The 20725-nt window shown below is 42.6% G+C and overlaps 1 protein-coding gene across 1 annotated transcript in view; it reads right to left on the reverse strand.

The window, feature by feature from the left end:
- MAP3K21 (mitogen-activated protein kinase kinase kinase 21) overlaps positions 1 to 20725 on the reverse strand; it is a 50316-nt gene that overhangs the window by 12708 nt on the left and 16883 nt on the right. The window contains exons 3-5 of the mRNA XM_079900556.1: positions 15596 to 15744; positions 14606 to 14781; positions 5726 to 5966 (exon numbers count right to left, since the gene is read on the reverse strand). Of these exons, the coding sequence (XP_079756682.1) occupies positions 5726 to 5966; positions 14606 to 14781; positions 15596 to 15744 (566 nt within the window). The remainder of the gene's footprint in view (positions 1 to 5725; positions 5967 to 14605; positions 14782 to 15595; positions 15745 to 20725) is intronic.

Below are 20725 nucleotides of genomic sequence, written 5' to 3' on the forward strand. Positions count from 1 at the left end.
AACTTGGAAGCAGGTAAAAGAAATTACTGGATGTTCTTTCAGTGCAGTGCTGAGCTTAACCTCTGACTGATGTTCTATTGACTGGGCTATTTTTACAACTCAGTAGGAGCAGAGGTTAACTTGTAGATTTTGTCTGGTGATGATGCAAATAACTGCTGTCTGGTGTAAAAGAAAATCCCAAAGGTTATGATTTACTGCCATATTGGGTTTGTATTTAGCCTAGCAATCTAATCCTAACATTTCTTTACTAAATTGACCATAAACACTTAGGTCCTCAAATTCTCATGTGAACCGATTTTAACTGGTTCCCTCATTAATTAATAAGTTGAATAAAATCATTGACACATGTTCATTTCACATAGGCAAGACAGCTATAATTTGCCTTTTTGAAAATTAAAGAACTTTAAAGAACCACTTGGTATTTGAAATGAGGAGTTCGAATTTGGTAGGCAAGACATCTATCCAATTGCTCATGCTAGGAATTTGAAACTTTTCTTGATATTGTGTTCTCCCTGACCCACCATATCCAGTCAAACACAAAATATCTTGTAAAACTCGTTATATATCCTTCTTAGAGTTATAGCTGAGAAATTTATATTCTAGGTTCTGGAACCAGCAAACTCCAGATGTGAATGAATCCCAGCTTATCACTTACTAGCCACAAGAATTTTGGGAAAGTGACTTAATCTCTTTGAAGTCACAGCACCTTCATTGACAAAAATGGAAAAAATAATTATTCCTATTTCACAGGACAGTTAGGAAAAATTAAATACAAATAAATACAGAAAACACTTAAGCACAGGGCTCAGGACATAATAAATGCTCAACACACGAGTGATGCTTTCTGTTCTCTCCATTTCCGCTGCCACCATCATTTCACGCCGAGGCTGCTACAATCCCTTGGTCGATCTTTCAGCGTCTCTGTTTGGCCCCTCTGGTCTACCTCACAGCAGGCAGATGTCTTTTTAAAAATGCATGGCTGACTATCATTCCCCTGCTTAAAACCCCTCAAAGGCTTTTCATCATTCTTAAAGTTACAGGTCAAAATCACAACATCCTCTCCAGTCCCCTGCAAATCAGAGTCTGGGCTCCTCGTGCCACCCTAGCCTCACTGTGCCCTGCTCTCCCATCACTCGCCATGGTCTACACCAGGGATCAGCAAACTTTCCTAAGCAGTGCCACACAGTAAATATTTTAGTTTCTATGAGCCATATGGTCTGACGGAGCGAGAAAGCATTCCCACAAACACATAAATGCGTGTGCTCCAATGAGACTCTATTATGGACGCTGCAGTTTACCTTTCCTGCAATGTTCATGTGTCAGAAAGTCGTTTTTTCTAGTATTTAAATGTTCTTAGCTTGTGAGCTATACAAAACAGGCGGGAGGCTGGATTTGGCCCAGGGGGCAGAGTCAAGCCACACTGGTCTTTTTTCAATTCCTGGAAGAAACCAAGTTTCTTCGCAGGTGTTCCCTGCCTGTTCCCCTCGTGTTTGGTAAATTCCTACTTCGAGTCTCCATTTAAATGTTTCTTTGTGAGGAAGCTGTCTGTGATCTCCTTAGACCAGGAGACATCTCTCTACTAATCACTGTCACTGGACTTTTCCTTCACAGTAGTTCATAATTACAGCAAAAAAAATAAGCATTTGTTTAATTATTAGCTTAAGGCTGCCCCCAATACAATGTCAGCTCTCTATGTTGGGGGGAAGGAGTCAGCTGCCATCACTGTGACCACCCCCAAATGTGCACAGGAAAGGTACGTGGCAAATCTTTGCTGAATCAATGTCTTCTCTGTTTAAGATTACAAGTAACACATATGCGTTAGTATACGGTATTTGTTTTTCTCTTTCTGACTTATTTCACTCTGTACGACAGACTCTAGGTCCCTCCACATCTCTACAAATCTCTGCAAATGACCCAATTTTGTTCCCTTTTATGGCTGAGTAATATTCCATTGTATATACACGTGCCACATCTTCTTTATCCATTCCTCTGTTGAGAGACGCTTAGGTTGTTTCCATGTCCTGGCTATTGTAAATAGTGCTGCTATGAACACTGGGGTGCATGTGTCTTTTTGAATTATGGTTTTCTCTGGGTATATGCCCATATATGTGGAATCTAAAAAAATGGTATAGGTGATCCTATTTGCAAAGCAGAAATAGAGACACAGACATAGAAAACAAATGTATGGATACCAAGGGGGGAGGGGTGGGATGAATTGAGAGATGGGGATTGACATATATACACTATTGATACCATGTATAAAATAGATAACTAATGAGAACCTACTGTATAGCACAGGGAACTCTATTCAATGCTCTGTGGTGACCTAAATGGAAGGAAATCCAAAAAAGAGGGGATATGTGTATACGTATAGCTGATTCACTTTGCTGCACAGCAGAAACTAACACAACATTGTAAAGCAACTGTACTCCAATTAAAAGAAAAGATTACAAGTCACACAGGGGCAGAGATCATGTTGTGAAGACAAAGTGAATGGAAATGACGTGCCAGATGGGAGGCTCTGTCCATCTACCATCTACGTGAGCAAGAAAGACTTGACTGGGCAGAGCAGTTAAGGAAAGGAAAGAATGGATGCAAGAAAGCAGCTCATCAGGGCAGATGACGAACTGAACTGGGGGGAGGGGAAGCAGGTAGGAAAAGAAAGAAATATTCTTATCCAAAGATATGAAACAGCTTAGACCGAAGCGCGTGATAAAGGTTCAACTGGCCCCGTGGTCTGTCTGCACGCTGGGGATGAGCCTCCAGCCCAGAGCAGAAGGAGGGCTGCTCTTGCAGGCCTCCGCACTAGAACACAGAATCAGGCCACGGCATCTGGATGGCAAACCATGGGGAACAAATGATGGGAGGAGAGACGCCAGGCACAGCTCAGGCAAACAGCATGGAAGGTTTTAAGACCAAGGGCGAGTTACAAAGGCACAAGACTGGACTTCCACAATCCCTAAGATCTGGAGTGCTTCCGGTCTTCTGAAAAAATCTAAAGACTTTCAGTCAGGGGGAAAAAAAGGCGCTCTGTGCTTTAGACATAAATAAAATATTCTTTATGATAAACATCCTTGTCCCTATGAAACGGGGAAAGCTTGATTCTGTCCTAGTTACACATTTAGGAAAACTTGGGCTGAACTGTTAAGGGGCCCTGGCCAATGTCCAGTTTTTCTCTGGACCGCTTGCTAGACGTGTTCTCAAGGTATCTGCTCAAGGCAGGTTATCGTGTGGGCCACAGGCTTCTGAGTAAACCTGTACTTGCGTTTCCCCTGGCAATATTTATGGACACTGACGCGGCTCGGTGGGAGCCATCGCTTCTGCAGCGGAAGCGCAGTGTTCTTTCAAGAGTCCTGGTGGAGCTTTTGTCTTCCCTCCCTATGGGTGTGCACACACTCACTCACACTCACGCATCCCAGGCGGGACTCGGGCACTTCTGAAATGGCTCAAGTGAGAATACCAGGCTTTAGAGACACGCCGGCTTCTGAAAGCTTCAGAACCTCTTTGACCGGTTTTATATGTTCTAAAAACACAACTTTGGTTCAGAATGAACATAATACAGCAGGAGTGATACAAAGAGGTAACAATATAAAAGTATCTGCCACGAGCGTTCTTTTTCGTTCTACAAATTCCAAGGATGCACAAAATATCATTTACAAACTCTTAGATTATGCTGTCTCATTTTATAAGCATTTCTCTTCCTTATTCGCTAGCTATGCAGGATTGCCAGCAGGAAAAATTACACTTGAGTTTTCCGGCAGTAAGTCACCATAGCTGTAAGTAGCCATACGATTCAAAGCTGCCATCAGTGATTCTGAAGGGCAAAATTACAATACTTAGGTAATTATTCACATTTAATAACAGATTTTTGAAAGATCCACAGGCATAAATATTAAGAACCAGTTTGTAGGAGTCTCAAATATGTTTCTGAGAAATTCTTTAAGTTAGTTACACATGGAAGAAAGCCTGCAAAAGGGGTTCAAGTAATTTGGTATGCTGACAGGAAAGTATCACCACCCTTCAATCTATCACCTATCAGCCGTTTCTTCCTTAAAAATGTACCATTAAATAGTACTAAAATCTGGTACCTCAAAGAATTTTCTAGCAGATGATAATATCAGAATCAGCTAACTCCCATGAAATTAATAAGGTACAAATAATTGCTTTCTCTACTCAGCAAGATTCCTGAAGGAGAAAAATAATTATTTTTTTAGTTATCATTCTTTTCTTTGCATCTTTGGGATGTTGGGCAAGTAATCCCTGGGTGTGTATGTGTGTGTGTGGAGAGGGGAGTGTAGAGCTGGGGGATTCGAATGAGAAAAAGAGTTTCCCTAGTGGTACCAGTGTCACAACAACGTAGCACCATCTTGTGGGCAGAAGAGGTAACTGCCATCCTAAACTATAGAAGCTGCATTTCATTCCTTCAAAATGGGTCAGGATTAGTGGATTTTATGGGTTATGTTTTAACTAGAATCTTTTATTAAGCGGCACAAGGTAAAGTAATGTGTAACTAAAAGGACCCCTCTATTCTCAGAAATAGAAAAGGCAAATAGTACAATCCAGGAATAATATAAATCTAGCAAAAACGGTAAAATATATTCAATTTGCGCTGAATAAATGCAAGGTATTAGGCCAAGCAACATTTGAGAAGAAGAACCTCGGGAATCCTGAGATATTTTATTTAATCACTCTCCCAGGAACATTAAAGAATCACTGGAATGATTTCATTGTTTCCCCCAAGTTTATTTTCCATCAGTTTCTAATTAGCTCCCCCATCCAAAGTTTTGCAAGGCAATCAATAAATATTAATTATGGTAACATAGTCACAGTGCAGATAGAAGAATGCTGATACAGCTCAGGACTGGAGAAGAAAACTCACACTGAGCGCCGCTCTGAATTTTTCTATCGTCTATATTTAAAGCAGAAGCCTCGTCATACAGAAAATATTTTAAATTATGTCTGACATATCAGACCGTCCAGTGAATGGTCCTTCGAGTTACACTTTGGCTAAAAGCAAATATTAGAAAAGAACCTGGAAAAGTACCTTTTTTGTTCCCAGAGAGGGCGAAGGTAAAATGAATTAAGGACCCATTGCCTGTTCTCACCTCATCAAAACACATAATCAATAATGTATACTGTGTACTCCTGGCTACCCCATTCCAGCAATTTTCTGATCAGTTGAGGACTTCTGCCATAACCTAAAAGATCACAGTATGCTGCAAGGCTTCTAGGATTTTGCAGTAAGTATTTTTACAAGACAATTTATACATACTTTATATAAAACAAAACTGTTGTTACTGTTATTTAAGTCAAATTTCCACACCATTATCAAACATCTCAGGAAAACCCTAGAATCCACGAGGAGCAATCTAAGATGTAATACATACAGAGAGGGACACAGAGAGAGGTAGAAACAGATATATAGACCTTACTGCACATTCTACACAGGTGCAGCCAGCTCTGAGTTCTGTCACAGTCCTTCCCTGTTAGAGGATGCTTGGGGTGGGAGTCCCAGCACCCACTGGCCTGCGGTGCACTCCCTCCCTAGGCTGTTTCACCCGTGAAAACTCATTAGGTCGTTACTATGACCACGAACTGAAGCAAGAGATGAAGATCTCATTCGTTCGAAGCTTTAAAAGCTCACTCCCCCAGTTCTGCTGAAACAAAGAAGCGCGCGGGAGGGATGACCACCCGGGTCTTAGGGAACATGGGGATAAGATCGTACCTGAAGGTAAACTGATCCGACGCCCGTCTTTGAGCTTCAGGCGGCTCCTCTTAAACTTGCCCTTCCTCTTCTTGACGTTGGGCCTCTCCTGGCTCAGCTGGAAGATGAGGATGTTGAGCTCGCGCTCCAGCACGTCGATCTCCCGCGCGGCCAGCTGCTGCTCCCGCCGCCTGAGCAGCTCCTCCTGTGACTTCTGCTGCAGGGCGGCCCGCGTCAGCTCTTCCTCCCGGGACCGCAGCTCCTGCCGCAGGGGACAGCGTCAGCGTCACCTCGGGCTGCCGCGTCCCGCGCAGCTCCGCCGCCCGCCCGCTGCAGGTCCCCCGGACCGCGCCCCCTGCAGCCAAGACGGGCCGCGCTGGACCTCAGCACATCAGGGACTCGCACGCGCACAAGGCTCCCTCTGGCCCTTCTAGGGTTTTTCTGTTTCATGGTTTTGGGGGTGTTTTTTAGGGGGGCGGGGCGGGGGGGGCATCCTGCTTTATTAGGGGCCGTGAGCATCATTAAGTGGCAGGTTTTGAGCCTTACCATGCGGTTTCTCAGATTTGCCCTTCTTCATGGAAGGCTCTTTACGAAATTTTTTGGGGTATTTTTTGCGGTACGCGGGCCTCTCACTGCTGTGGCCTCTCCCGTTGCGGAGCACAGGCTCCGGATGCGCAGGCTCAGCGGCCATGGCTCACGAGCCCAGCCGCTCCGCGGCACGTGGGACCTTCCCGGACCGGGGCGCGAACCCGTGTCCCCTGCATCGGCAGGCGGACTGTCAACCACTGCGCCACCAGGGAAGCCCATGGAAGGTTCTTTATGAGATTTTTACCCACCTTTTTCCAAGCCTAACTCAAAAGAAGGCAGGTAAGCAGCCCCTGAGGCCGAGGCCCAGCGGGCTCATCCCGGGACACGGGCAGGCTGCACCTCATCCACAGGGACGCACAGGACACCTGGCCGCAGCGTCAGGTGCGAAGAGCGCCAAGCTGTGGGCCCCAGGGCCCACCTGTCTGTGGCCCTTCTGGTTTTATGGCCCGAAAAGGGTCATCACACTTTGTTATCGTCTCTGGCTTGTACAATCACCTGACACGTAAGACGGGCATCAACACACAGCGACCAAGTACCGATGTGAAAGTCCCATTTAAAATGAAAGCCAAAAGGGAAAGCTTGACTAATGAAAGGATAGTTCTTCTCGTCGCAAAGACTGTGGCGGTTCCGATGTCTTTCCTTAGGGTATTTAAGAGTCTGCTTAGGGAATTAACACACCGTGGTGGAGAGGTTAAGGGGAAAAACAAGGCGAACGTGACAGGGGTCAGGTGAAGGCCCATGAGAAATGAACACGCAACATCGCTAAAACGATAAGCTGCTGGAAAATACAGTCAGTACACAGAGAACTTATCAGGATCCCACGGATGGGTGGAAACCGTCACTTTATACACAGATATCATGAATTAGCTAACAAAAGTCCCTCTGTCGTGATACTGACTGATTAAAATGTAACTTCCTCTCGGTTTTGGTTTTAGAATGATTGCACTTGTAAGAAATAGAAAATCTATGAAGAATACTTTTATTCCTATTAATTTATTCAGTAGTAAAACTGAGAACTCTATTGTTTTTAATCTACATCCGCATTCTTGTTTCATTTCTGTAAAGTGTTCCGTCCTGTACCAGAGACATAAATATTCCTTTCTGTGCTGAACTGCTTTCTCTTCCCGACTAGCCTGCCATAAATCAAGCACTCCCATAGAAAGCCAGGCATCTGCAAACTTTTAGTTCCACCGCTCCAGACAAAGCTAATCTTAGGATATCCTAATGCCAAACACTTTGTGAGAAACTCCGCCTTCTCAGGTGGAGCTCTGGGCTGTGCGCTTTGAGAGCTATGAGTATGGTGTGAACATGTCACACTCCATTACAAGCAGGCCGCTTTCCAGAGGCCACCTCAAGAGTACTGATGTGTGAAGAGACAGTGCAAGACAGAGGCTCACGGAAGGAACGAGAGCTGGGCCACGGGACTGGAGTCATAAAGGAAAATAAACGTGGAGGGCCATCCTCCCACAGACAAATATGACAATGTCAAGAAGAAAAGGAGAGCCCTAAAAATAAAGGTTCTTTATTCAGATCGAACCAATTCTGAACTTACGGTAATTCGACCAAAGTGGACCGAAAGTCACCTCTGAAACGTTCTTTATTTTTTCTAAACAACCTTCATAAACGAAATGGCAGGAGAAATGATTTTCTTAAGACCAACTGATATTCAAATTACTTCTGCTAATAAGCATCAGCTGATTTTTATAGAACAGTATTTCTTCATTACATTCTGCCAGATATAAATGACTATTTATTACTTGAAAGGAAAAAAAAGAAAATGTTACCTGTGAAAAAAAATTCTGGAATCCATTATTTAACTGGTGGCTTTCTTCAACCAGTTTGTCCAAACTGGAGATTTTACTGTAGTGTATTTGGGGACAGAGGCTCATTTCCAGTCAGCTTCTAATTTCTAACTCATTACCGTCTGCCCTTTTGTTAAGATATTACTTTTCAGTCGTGTAGATAACAATCCAATTAGCTATTGTGAAATGAAATGGCATGAGGAAGAGATAAAGGCAGTAACTTCACTTAGGCTTTTTGTGTTACTGCTACAGTAATTGCATAAGAAACCATTTTAAATTCCAGGTCCCAAACCAAAATGTGAATCTCCTTGCAATGACTTTATAAATTAAAAAAAAAAAAAAATCACTTGCCTAAGACTTCGTAAGAGAAAAAAATATCATCAAAGAGAAAGCAGCCAAAGGACTCTTCCTTCTGAATGAATTTTAAAACATGCAAAAGTGTGTAAAAAAAAAAAAAAGTCTGGGGTGTTAGAAGCCCTTTGGATACTTTGAAATTATGAAGCACACAAAAACATTCTTTTGGTCGCTGAGATCACTCCTCAAGTACTACGTGTTTAATTGCTCGGCACAGGCCACTTAATAATGGAAAATCCAAATTCCTGGCAGTAGGTGTTAATCATTAACAGTGACAGGCCTTCGTACAGTGGTTCAAAGACAGGTGCACGCACCCAGTGCACAGAGACAGACACACAGAGATAAGAAGCCAGGAATCTGGGGAGGAACCGGTATCTATGGAGGCTACAGTTTACTGAATAACACAGAGCACGGCCAAGTCACTGACCATTAATTCCAAGTCTGACGCCTCCTACCTTAAGCAATCAGTGAACAAGAAAGGGAGATAGAGCACGTCTACTGTGCTTTTGACTCCATCAAAAAAGATGCAATTAGAAACCTTGGGGGAAAAAATAAAGGACTATATATTCTTTAATTGTAAATCAAAGGCTCACAAGATACCATAAATGCTGTACTTCAAAAAGCACTGCACAGAAATCACGTAAAAAGAAAAAGAAAAGATACCACTAGAACGAAAATGAATCCAAAGAACAACGAAGAAACTACTTTTAAGACTTCAAAATGGAGAAAGAGGAGCCATCCATTCTTTTCTTTTTTTTTTAACATCCTTATTGGAGTATAATTGCTTTACAATGGCGTGTTAGTTTCTGCTGTACAACAAAGCGAATCAGCTGTACAGATACATATGTTCCCGAGTCATCCATTCTTGAAGCATGCTTTTTTTGATTTTTACACCACATATGATAAGAATGAACTCACTGAATGTGCCTCTATCCTACAGTTTCATAAATAATCATCAAGAATTAAAAATAAGAGTTTAAAATAATAATAGTTATTAATAACATTGCTTCCACACTTAAAATTCTGTGATTTCAAGTCTTATCCTTCCTCCAAGTCCTCTCCCATTCCCAAATGTTTTTACTTTGGTTATTAAACATCTAATTTTAGAATTCCCGAAAACCATTTGGGGAGGTGTATAAAAACAAAACGAAACAAAAAACAGACTCTTTCCTCTGTCATTTTAAGTCAACGAAATGTATTAAAGTATCTAAAAGACATATGAACAATATCACTGACAGTAATCCTTCAAAGAACTGCAGGATTTAAAAAGTAACGCGCTCAGCCCTTTTCCAGTATGACTATGGCTCAGAGCCCCGTTTCCCAAACGCCTGGGCCGGGGATGGGGAGGGCGGTGCTGTTGGGAGCCTGCCCGGCTTCCAGCAAAGCCACAGCTTCCTCTGCTGTCAGGCTAGCACTGTTAGCGCCTGTGAAGTGGCGCACAGGCTCTGAGCCCCGGGGGGGGGGCCTCACTCGTGCAAGCCCACACCACCCCGAGGGACAGAGACAGCATCTCTGTGACACTTCACTGTGGGAGGCGCTGGCAGAACGGTCTTGGTCAGCAAGTGGCAGAGCCCCAAGCCCAACGAGACAGCCTGGCTGGAGCCCTCGGTCTGAACCACTTCTCTAGACTGCTGGAGATTCCGGCATTCCGCTAAAGACGGAATATAACGAGGGGGCAGGGCCGGCCATAGGTTTGTAGACGTCCATACAGTCACCCCTGCGGTCTGCCTGAACTCCTGGAGGGCAGGGAGCAGAACAGCTGAAGCAGAGTCCACTGCGCTGTGGACCACCAGCTCAGCTCCAAGTGCTGGCAAGTTGTTGACTCAGAGACCAGATAGATCTTCATCCCTGGAGCATTCAGCCGAGAGGTCCTCCTACTTCTGGTTCTTCTGAAAACAACCTGAAACACAGTTCCTCCCTCCAAGGTCCTTCCAGCACCGAGGACAGCCCTGCGCTCCCCGCCCCTTTCTGTGTTCACTTCTCTTCTCTGTAGGCTCAGATGTGCAGGCTCCTCTCCCGCCTTCCTGGCCGTCCACCTGGGGAAGTTCTTTAAAACATGGTGCCTATAATCAAACGTGATGCTCAGGATAAGATCTGAAGAGACTCAAACGGGACTGACTATTTTTTATTATATGAACTCTATGTACTTATCAGTGGGGTCAGGGTCTAAGGTTGCATTTGCCAGTTTTGAATTTTTAAACCCACAAAATACTGAAAAATCTAAGGAAGAGAGTGAATTACCTATAAGTCTGCTATTTGAAAAATATGGCTTACCAAAAAAAAAAAAGAAAGAAAAAAAGGATTTTAGCAGCTCACAGATTTCTCCCTAACCTTTATTTTTAATTTTAACTTAGTTAAAATTATGAAATATTTAAAATATACTACGATTAGAGAGAATAGCAAATACCCATGCACTTACTATCAACACCTAATAGATGCGAAATTTTTACCATATCTGTTTCAGGTCTGTTAAAGTCCTAGGCGCATCACATCTAATCCCATCCCCTCCCTCTTCAGATCTGCTGTCCTTAAGTTGGTCTGTATCCTTCCCCTGTCTATACTTTCAGTCTTTTTGTACATTTGAATAATATTATTGGTTTTTTTTAAAGTACTTGATCCATCACTACCATTTTCTTTTTGTTTTTAATTAATTAACTTATTTATTTATTTAGGCTGCGTTGGGTCTTCGTTGCTGCGCGTGGGCCTTCTCTAGTTGCGGCGAGCGGGGGCTACTCTTCGTCGTGGTGCGCGGGCTTCTCATCGCGGTGGCTTCTCTTGTTGCAGAGCATGGGCTCTAGGTGCGCGGGCTTCAGCAATTGTGGCTCGCGGGATGTCATGGAGCACAGGCCTAGTTGCTCTGCGGCATATGGGATCTTCCCGGACTAGGGCTCGAACCCGTGTCCCCTAGGTTGGCAGGCGGATTCTTTTTTTTTGCGGTACGCGGGCCTCTCACTGCTGCGGCCTCTCCCGTTGCGGAGCACAGGCTCCGGACGCGCAGGCTCAGCGGCCATGGCTCACGGGCCCAGCCGCTCCGCGGCATGTGGGATCTTCCCGGACCAGGGCACGAACCCGTGTCGCCTGCATTGGCAGGCGGACTCTCAACCACTGCGCCACCAGGGAAGTCCCTGAATAGTATTGTTTTATGTGGTTTTATAAATTTACATAATGTGATTATCCTTCTGCAACTGCTTTTTCTGCCCAGTATTATGCCTGAGACTTACTCATGTTGAAACATACAGCTGGAGTTTACTTATCTTAAGTACTGTACAGATTTCCACTATATGAATATACAGTCGTTTAGGCACCTATTCCCCTATTAATGGATATTGGGGTTGTTAACAGTTTTTCACTATTACAAACAATACTTCAGAGTGAATGACCGTAACCTCCTTGTGCATAACGTGTGGGAGTTTCTCAAGATTATATAACCAGAAGTTAAACAGCTGAGTCGTCTGCCTCTTTCATAGCATAAGATTCAAAGAAGGACTCATGGCATTTATCCAATTTTAAATTCCCTTTTCACTTAAAAATGTTCACTTAAAAATATGACAATAAAATAATAATTGCTAATATCTCTTACCTATTAAAATACATATTAGGAACATGTTAAGAAACTTTACTTAGGTATTTATTGTATTTACTGATTGTCTACCATGGGCCAAGTACTTTGTTCAGTGCTGTGGATGAACACGACCAAGAATGAAACAGTATAGTTCCTGAACTTAACCAGCAGAAAAGGCAGACCAAGGACACATAAAGACGCAGATAATAATAAAGTATGACTCAGTGTGGGCATGATAAGGGAGGCGCAGGACACTGTGACACACTTTACGTGGTACGAGAGGATAAGGGAAGGGAGCTCTGGGAGCCTGAGAATGAAGAAGCAGCACCTGTGAGGAGGGGCTAAAAGCCAGGGTGGGGTCGGAGGAAAGAATATACATGAAGGCTGGAAGTCAGGAGCGTGGCGTTAAGGGAACTTGAAGGAATTCAGTCTGGCTGGAGAAAAAGTGAGGTTCAACACGGAAGGACAAGGAAGTTAATGAGGAAAAGGGATTGGCCACTGAAGTGAGGTGGGCCTGATTTGCGTTTTAGAAGGCTCACTGGTGGCGGCGAGGGGCTCAGTTAGGGGAGCAAGGCTGGATGCGAGGCACCCGGGTAGGATGCTGCTGCAGTACTGCAGGTGATGAGTGGGGACAACAGGGGTGAGGGAGTGAATTACCACTGAAGGTCTCTGTCACAGAGAAGACCACATCTTCAAGACCTTTGAGACTGGGTACCTAAGAGAACAGTAATCTCATTACTACACAAAGGAAGCAGACGGAGGGAAGGCAGAGGTTGGTTGGAAAGTGTTGCCAGTACATCAAGCCCCCTTTTAAAACCCGTCAACAAGATCCAAATCCCGAGCCTGGCCGGCAAGGACCACGCAAGGATACACAGGCTGCCACGTCCATCTGCGTATCCCAGCGCTCTAACACGCTTCCCAGCACACAGCAGACATTTAATACGTTTGCTGGAAGGAAATTCTACTGCTGGAACTCAGAAAAATGTCCCCAAAGACAAGCTCTTAAACTGTATTTTTTTTCCAGTGAACAACTTGCCCTTTGGGGAATACCTATGACATACATTGTATTCGTTCCCAATGCAGCCTGATAACAGAAGCAAGTTGCTCACGGATAGAATCTGGGCATATGATATCTTGGCTTCACGCACAGAAGTATAGACACTAGCTCAGGAAATGTTTATACATATGTATTCAAACCACATCTCTTCATGCCCTCTTTTGCCCTTTCCTCTGCCCTTAGGTTGGCTATAGGCCTTCAGTATTACTGTCAATGTGAGAGTCTAGTGACATAAAGGAGAGCCATACTACATAAGTCAAGGTAATTTAACATGGGAGAAGGACTCAGCTATGTCATAATCCCATGTTTCCATGACGTACGCTGGAATAAGCAAATGGACTCTTTATTTAGCAAAGCATTACTGCCTACTGAAAAAGAATTCTATTTTAGAATCACAAATATATGAGGTATAAAAGTTCCTTTCTGGACAATTACATGGCTTTGTAAAGGTTATCAATAACCTGCAATGTTGTATTTTAGCCCAGACATTTGTTGCCAAGTACAAGAAGTTAACCTACTGAACAATTATACACCTCAGACAACCGGAATAAACCTTGAGTCATCAGAATGCTCAAGTACTACAAAACTATCTCCTAAGAAGTAAATACTGCCTAATACTTACTATGCGTGAAGCGTAGTACCATGCCCTGACCTTGGGGGCTTCAGTGACTGCTGACAGTCAGCTGTCACCAGGAGCTCACTGTACAACTACCTGCCTTCCAATCAGGTGTGCTTCTGCTTCTCCTACTTCACACTTTGTATGTGGTTAATATATATGTAGCTTCAGCACATTTAACATTCAGGTTTATTGTCTTTCTTCTTCTTAAAATACATAAACCAACCAGAGCTTCACTCATCATATTAAGAAATTCAAAAATTACACAATTTCCCAGCTTCTCCAACAAAGCAACGCCTTGGAGATAAAGGGGTGGGGGGAAAGGAGGAGGGACTGGTATAAAAGAAGCTTTAAAAGACCTAACTGAAAACATGAAGCCCTCATTTAAATCCTGATTGGCACCAACCAACTGGAAGAAGACATCTTTGAGGCAAACTGTGACATTTGGGTATGGAGTATCACACGGTATCCAGGAATTACTTATTTTTTTAAGATAATAATGGCAAGAAAGATATTTTAAAAATTCCTACCAGTGAGAGATGCATACTGAAGCATTTAAAGGTAAAATGACGAGAGTCTAGGTTTTAAGTTAAAATACTGCAGTTAAAAAAAATGATAATGGGAAAAAGAAATGAACAAAGTGACAAAATACTGACAATTATTGAAGCTGGTTAATGTATACTAAGTGTTTAGTATGCCACTCTCTCTCCTTTTTAAAAAATTTTTTTACGTTTGAAAATTCCTCTATTGTTTTCCAATTATATGTTTTGAGTACAGTTCTGTTTCGTTTTGTTTTGCCTGGAAGGAAAGAATCAACAAGTCCGAAAATATTTTAACATAATGCTGACAGTGGTTCTTGACTCAGGTTTTCCACAATCTCCGTAAGCGTGAGCACATTATGCAATTAATATATATCACTCACCTTTTCCTTTGTTCTCAACTCATCAAACATCTGTTGAATTTCCAGCTTCCAGTCATCTTGCATGGAATGAAAAGATTCTTGAGGCATTTCAGTCATAACTGCCTTTTCAATTGCAGTCAATTGTTCAAGAATTAAGGCAAATGATGGACGAATATGAGGGTCCTGTTGCCAGCATTCTAAAATAAACAAGAACCACAGTAAGTCCATTTCTCAGCGTAGTTCAGATTATCAGCCCATGTTGACTGTGTCTGCTGAAGATTTTAAACATCAATTGATAATGATTTTGCAAATTTTATTTTATACAGTGTCTGTGTCGGCAGCCTGTGTAATAATTACTATTAGACGAGGCTCTTGTATTCTGCATTATTTGACATTAGTATGTGGATGTGTGTTTTCTCTGCCTTACCATGTACCATGAACTCTGTCCACCTAAGCTGCCCTGGCCACATGACTTACAGATACAGAGTTCTATAACTCAACCCAAGAAAACCAAAGTCTCTAAAATGGTATAGTCACAAGAGAGGTTCTAAGAAATAGTCTAATAAGTAAGGTAACTTGCTGCTTACAAAAAGAGTTACTTAACAATTTTTAAAAAATAAGATCAAAATAGATAAGGTCATGGCAAAACCATGCCAGTTAAGACTGTAAACCATTTCTGATCATTAGGTAGAATTAAAAATAGCACATATGGAGCCAATTCAATATTGTCTTTGAACTCTGCTAGTGTATTTGATGAAAAGTTTATTACCATTCAACTGAATTTTGTATAAATGAGTCACTAGATTGTTTTTAAGTTACTTAGTTCATCAAAACTTTACCTGACATCTTAGATCAAAGACATGGCTTCTAATTCTTAAAATAGTATAATCTAAGATCAACTGAAAATTAGAATCCCAGAAGATACCTTTTTGGTTAAAAAAATATACAGATATTCTAATGAGCAATTCCCCTCACCCCCATAGACACACAAAAACAGAGATGCCCAAATACCTTTCATGAGCTTGGCAAACGGCTCAGGGCAGGTGGAAGGAATGGGCAAAGTGAGCTTATTGACTGCCACCCCGTAGGCCACAGCAAGACCGTCAATGCCACGATAGGGGACCTCTCCCGTGAGCAGTTCCCACAGCACCACTCCATAGCTGGAAAGCAGAGTTTTCATAAAGTTAAACGGGGTCTTTTCCTCATGACACGGTTGGCGGGAGAAACGTATCAGAGCCTTCATCCAGCCCCTAACGAGAACCTTCTCTTCCAACAAAGCCCATATGGACCCTTATCCCAACACGAGGGGCGGGTTCTTCCAGTTAACATTCCAGACACATGCAAATACACTCCTTCCCGAAATCGGTTATGCCTTCATTACAGGAAATGAAACTACTCAACGGATAGGAAAGCTTAGGAGCAGTACACGGTTGAATTAAACAGGGTCCAGAAGCAGGACACACTTGAAGAGCAATGTGGTTGTTCCGATGTTTGTCCTTCTGTCTCAATTTTTCCACACCTATTGAGGATCTTCAGGACACTGAAGATTCCAGCCCCATATGACTCACCACAGGACTGAAATCGAATCATGCTACTTTTTTTTTTTTTTAAGATTTTTTTGATGTGGACCATTTTTAAAGTCTTTATTGAGTTTGTTACAGTATTGCTTCTGTTTTATGTTTTGGTTTTTTGGCCTCGAGGCATGTGGGAATCTTAGCTCCACAACCAGGGATCGAACCCGCACCTCCTGCATTGGAAGGCCGAGTCTTAACCACTGGACCGCCAGGGAAGTCCCATGCTAACTGTTTTAAAATAGGTTTTTGAAATTGTTTCTTTCTGCCCCTCCCTTTCTATTTAGGAGATGTGTTACTAATGTTTCCACCTAATGCCTAATAGTAACGGACAAAGAAATCCTGTGGGTTTTCCTGAGCCTGCTGGGAGGACATAACAGGTCTTCTTTGAAATGGAGGAAGGTGAAGTGAAAGGAGAATAAACAAAGAACAACTGCAGCTGCCATGCTCTCCAAAGCATCAGCAGATGCGATGCAGGTTCACTGCTGCTTCAGTTTAAGGGCAAATGCGATCACACACAAGAACGAGAAAACACACAGTACAAAAGGATCTCTAAGTGAACTTTTAAAACGAAGCTAGAAGACCAAATTTCAGTATACGCCTATACTAGACAGTTTCAGACACCCCAGTTCAAGGCAATACAGAGGAGCACAGAAAAAAGCCTTGTACATCATATACGTTTATTCTCTTCTACAAAACCAGTCAGAACCTTGGCTTTCCTTTATCTTCTTCAAAACACAAAGTGCACTCCAATTATCTTTTGACATAAAACATCGGTCACTCCTGACACTCACTTGACTTTAAATTAAAACACATAAGCGTATAAGGAACAGTTATATTTGCTTTATTTTTAAGTTCTGTTAACATAACTAGTATGGTCCTTTTTACTTTTCTGATCTTTTAAAACTTCATTCGCTTTAAGTTAAAAAAAGAGCTTGAAATTTAAAGAAGTAACTTAATTCTCATTTCATATGCCTAAGGAAAGGCAAAACAGCTCAGAATAACCCCAAAAAACCCCACATCATTTAAATTTGCTTTGGAACTGATTTCTGAGTCTCATTTGATTATCTCCCGATCTTAAGAGATGTGGGGATTCACAGCATCACAGATACAATAAGCCCTCCGTGAAGAAGACCTGGCCTGCAACAGGCGTCTCTGGAGCCCAGGTGGTCACCCTGGCCATCATCACTTCATTTTCAGACCTCTCCACTAGTGCCCAGTGGACTCTGCACTACATACTGAAAACATTCAGAAAAGGAAGGCAGAAACAACAGAACGTGCCCTGAATTCAAAGGGGCCTCAGGGATCCTCCCACTGATGTTCCACGGCCCTAAAAGCAGGGGCGCTTCCATCCTGAGGTCCCTGAGCCCAGGGCTCCCTCTCCAGCAGGGGGCGCAGCAGGGCATCACTGAAAGACAACTGGACCTAGAAGCGGCACACCTGAGGCTGAGCTGTGGGACCACTACTACCTGTTGCCTATGTCTCCACTCACATGGCCCTGAAGCCGATCTTGAATCATTGATAAAGTATCAGCGACATTTCCTCTGCCATCTCAAAAGCACTGTTTTATGTTTTGTTAAAAAAGGAATACATAATGCAGAACCTGTAAATTATATAATGCTATAACTATTAGCAATTAAGGTGCAACCAGGATTTTTCAAAGGCTGTCTGCTTAGTATCTTGAAAATTATCTAAGGTATGGTGCATTAGCGAGACACATTCTTAATTTCAAGAGTAAGTAAACTGAACTCATAGATCAATCAACAAAACTCATCTCAGTGCAGCGGACCAAAAATTATTAGAATAACTGAAAACTGAATAACTTCAAAGAAACTTCCTTGCTATTCTCCTTAGCAAATAACAAAATTAAAACCAACAATAACAACATAACTTTGCCTCTTGGAAGTTTCAGAGAATGAATAATTCAGGATAGGTCATTTTTCCAGAGAGAGGTATTCTGGTAAAAAACAATGTGAAAAAAAAGGGAGCTATTCTGATGGGACAATTTTTAAAGTGTAATGCATATTTTTCTGCTCTCTGAAACTGGGTGGGATATAGTATAAAAAGCCCTCTCCTGGGGACTTCCCTGGTGGCGCAGTGGTTAAGAATCCGCCTGCCAATGCAGGGCACATGGGTTCGAGCCCTGGTCCGGGAAGATCCCACATGCCACAGAGCAACTAAGCCCGCGTGCCCCAGCTACTGAGCCTGAGCTCGAGAGCCCATGAGCCATAACTACTGAAGCCCATATGCCTAGAGCCCGTGCTCCCCAACAAGAGAAGCCACCGCAATGAGAAGCCCACGCACCACAACGAAGAGTAGCCCCCGCTTGCCGCAACTAGAGAGAGCCTGTGTGCAGCAACGAAGACCCAACGCAGCCAAAAATAAATAAATAAATTTATTAAAAAAAAAAAAAAAGCCCTCTTCTGAGCATACAAGTAGCCTAATGATTAAGGGCTGTGGTAGCAGGAACATGGCTCTTAGGCCAGGGACCAGAGTCTGCTACTCACTCACTAGTTTTACAACCCTGAGGAAATTTCTGAACCTCTCAGTGCCTTGGGTATGTACTCTGTGAAACTGGGGTGATCACAGGAGACATTGCAAAAGTTCAATGATAGCATCTGTCAAAGTTACCTCGTAGGGTAGTAACGGGTAAGGAGGAAGTGGGGCGAGAGAGGATGATCACTAAATACACCAGTATATATAGCAGCCCCCAGCACCACAGACCAGAGCCATGCTTCTTGAATGCAATTATTTCTACGGGAATATTATGAAGGAGGTTCTAAAGCAAAGGTCTGTGCAGTTCAGAGGGACAGCCTTCCCTGCCTTCTGCATCCTGACACCTAGGACTCTGCTGGGCTTTAATATATCCATGCGTTCTGCAGATGTGTGTGGACGTTGGCTCCACAACCAGGTGGTTCTGGAAGCCAGCAGATTCCAGTCCTTTTCATAGCGTTTCGTGCTTTCGTTTGCTCCTAGCGCCCACTCTGTTCTCAGCGGCCTTTTTTTTTTTTTTTTACCAGCTTGGCACCCCTCTCCCCTCTTCTGCTTAGATGCTTCTACTGAAAATCAGATAACGGAGCTCATATAACTGAGAAATAGAAATGAACAGATTTTGAGGGAAGGCCTCTCTCCGTGAGTGTCTGGACTTCAAGACCCATATTCTGGCTGATCTTAGAAATCTGTTTTTTCTTACTTTTGATTCTATGTTTACAGTAGGTGAGGTCGCTCTAAAGCATTTATATAGATTGTACAGCGTTCGTATAGCTTATAGTTACAGAGTTTATTTTAAAAGGCACACACAGTAAAATGGTTACAGTCTTAATTATTCCAAATGTAAAACTGATTTATATTTTATTAGTTTTCAGAGTCTTGAAGTATAATTTCTTAAAATAATCACCTATTTCACTGAAGTATTTTGGCATTACATGGTCAGAAAATTATTGTGATTAAGTCAAGGAAAACACATGTAATATTTTATAAAGACACATGTGGCTCAGTCTCCACCAGCAGAGTGTAAGTCATTAAGTCAGGGGTGAGGCACAAGCTTCTGTGTTTTTCAAAACGGCCCTAAGACACTATAGAACCCCTGGCACAGGTGAAAAATTTCTTCACAGTCATAAGCAGAACAATTAAATTAGAAGCCTGTATTTATACACTGCTGGTGGGAACGAGAACTGGTGGAAAACAGTCTGGCAGTTCCTCAAATGATTAACCATATAATTACCATGCGGCCCAGCAATTTCACTCCCAGGTGGAAACCCAAGAGAAATGAAAACTGATGTCCTCACAAAAACTTCTTCATAAATGTTCAGAGCAGCATTATTCAGAATTAGCCAAAATGTGGAAACAACCCACATGCCATCGACTGATAAACGAATAAGCAAAATGTGGTATTATCCACCCAATGGAATATTATTCTGCAATAAATAAGAATGAAATTCTGATACATTCTATGACATGAACTTTGAAAATACGCTAATTGAAAAGCCAGTTGCAGAGGACCGCATATTATTTGATTCCATTTATAGGAAATGTCCAGAATAAGCAAATCTAAAGATACAAAATGTAGATTAGTGCTTGCCTGGGCTGGGAGGGAAGGAGTGTTGGGGTGATGGCCAAGGGGTACATGGTTTCTTCTTTGGATTATCAAAATGTCCTAAACTGACTGTGCTGATGAAGGTAAAAGCCATGGAACTGTAGAGCTTAAATGGGTGAACTGTATGATGTGTGAACTGTATCTCAATAACGCCGTTAAAAAAAACAGAAAAATCCTGGAATTTTAATACGAGTCACACAGCATTTTATGAGCATTAAATGAAGGCAAGTAAGCTCCTGGTGCATTGTAACTATAAACAGAGTGACTTTTCTCTGTTGTTCTGGTAGGGATGGTGTCTTTACCCCCTAATGAGACACAGCCGAATGGAAAACCCAGCTAACCTGGGATTCCATTTTGGTTCAGCTCTCCATCCTCAAACCAGAAGCTTTAATCTTTAGATAATGCAATCCATAAAATGAAGGAGGTTATCTAAATTTTTTTCTCAAACTCCTTCCATGCTAATATTCTGTCTGT

The sequence above is a fragment of the Stenella coeruleoalba genome (assembly GCF_951394435.1).
Source record: "Stenella coeruleoalba genome assembly, chromosome: 16".
Taxonomy (NCBI): Eukaryota; Metazoa; Chordata; class Mammalia; order Artiodactyla; family Delphinidae; genus Stenella; species Stenella coeruleoalba.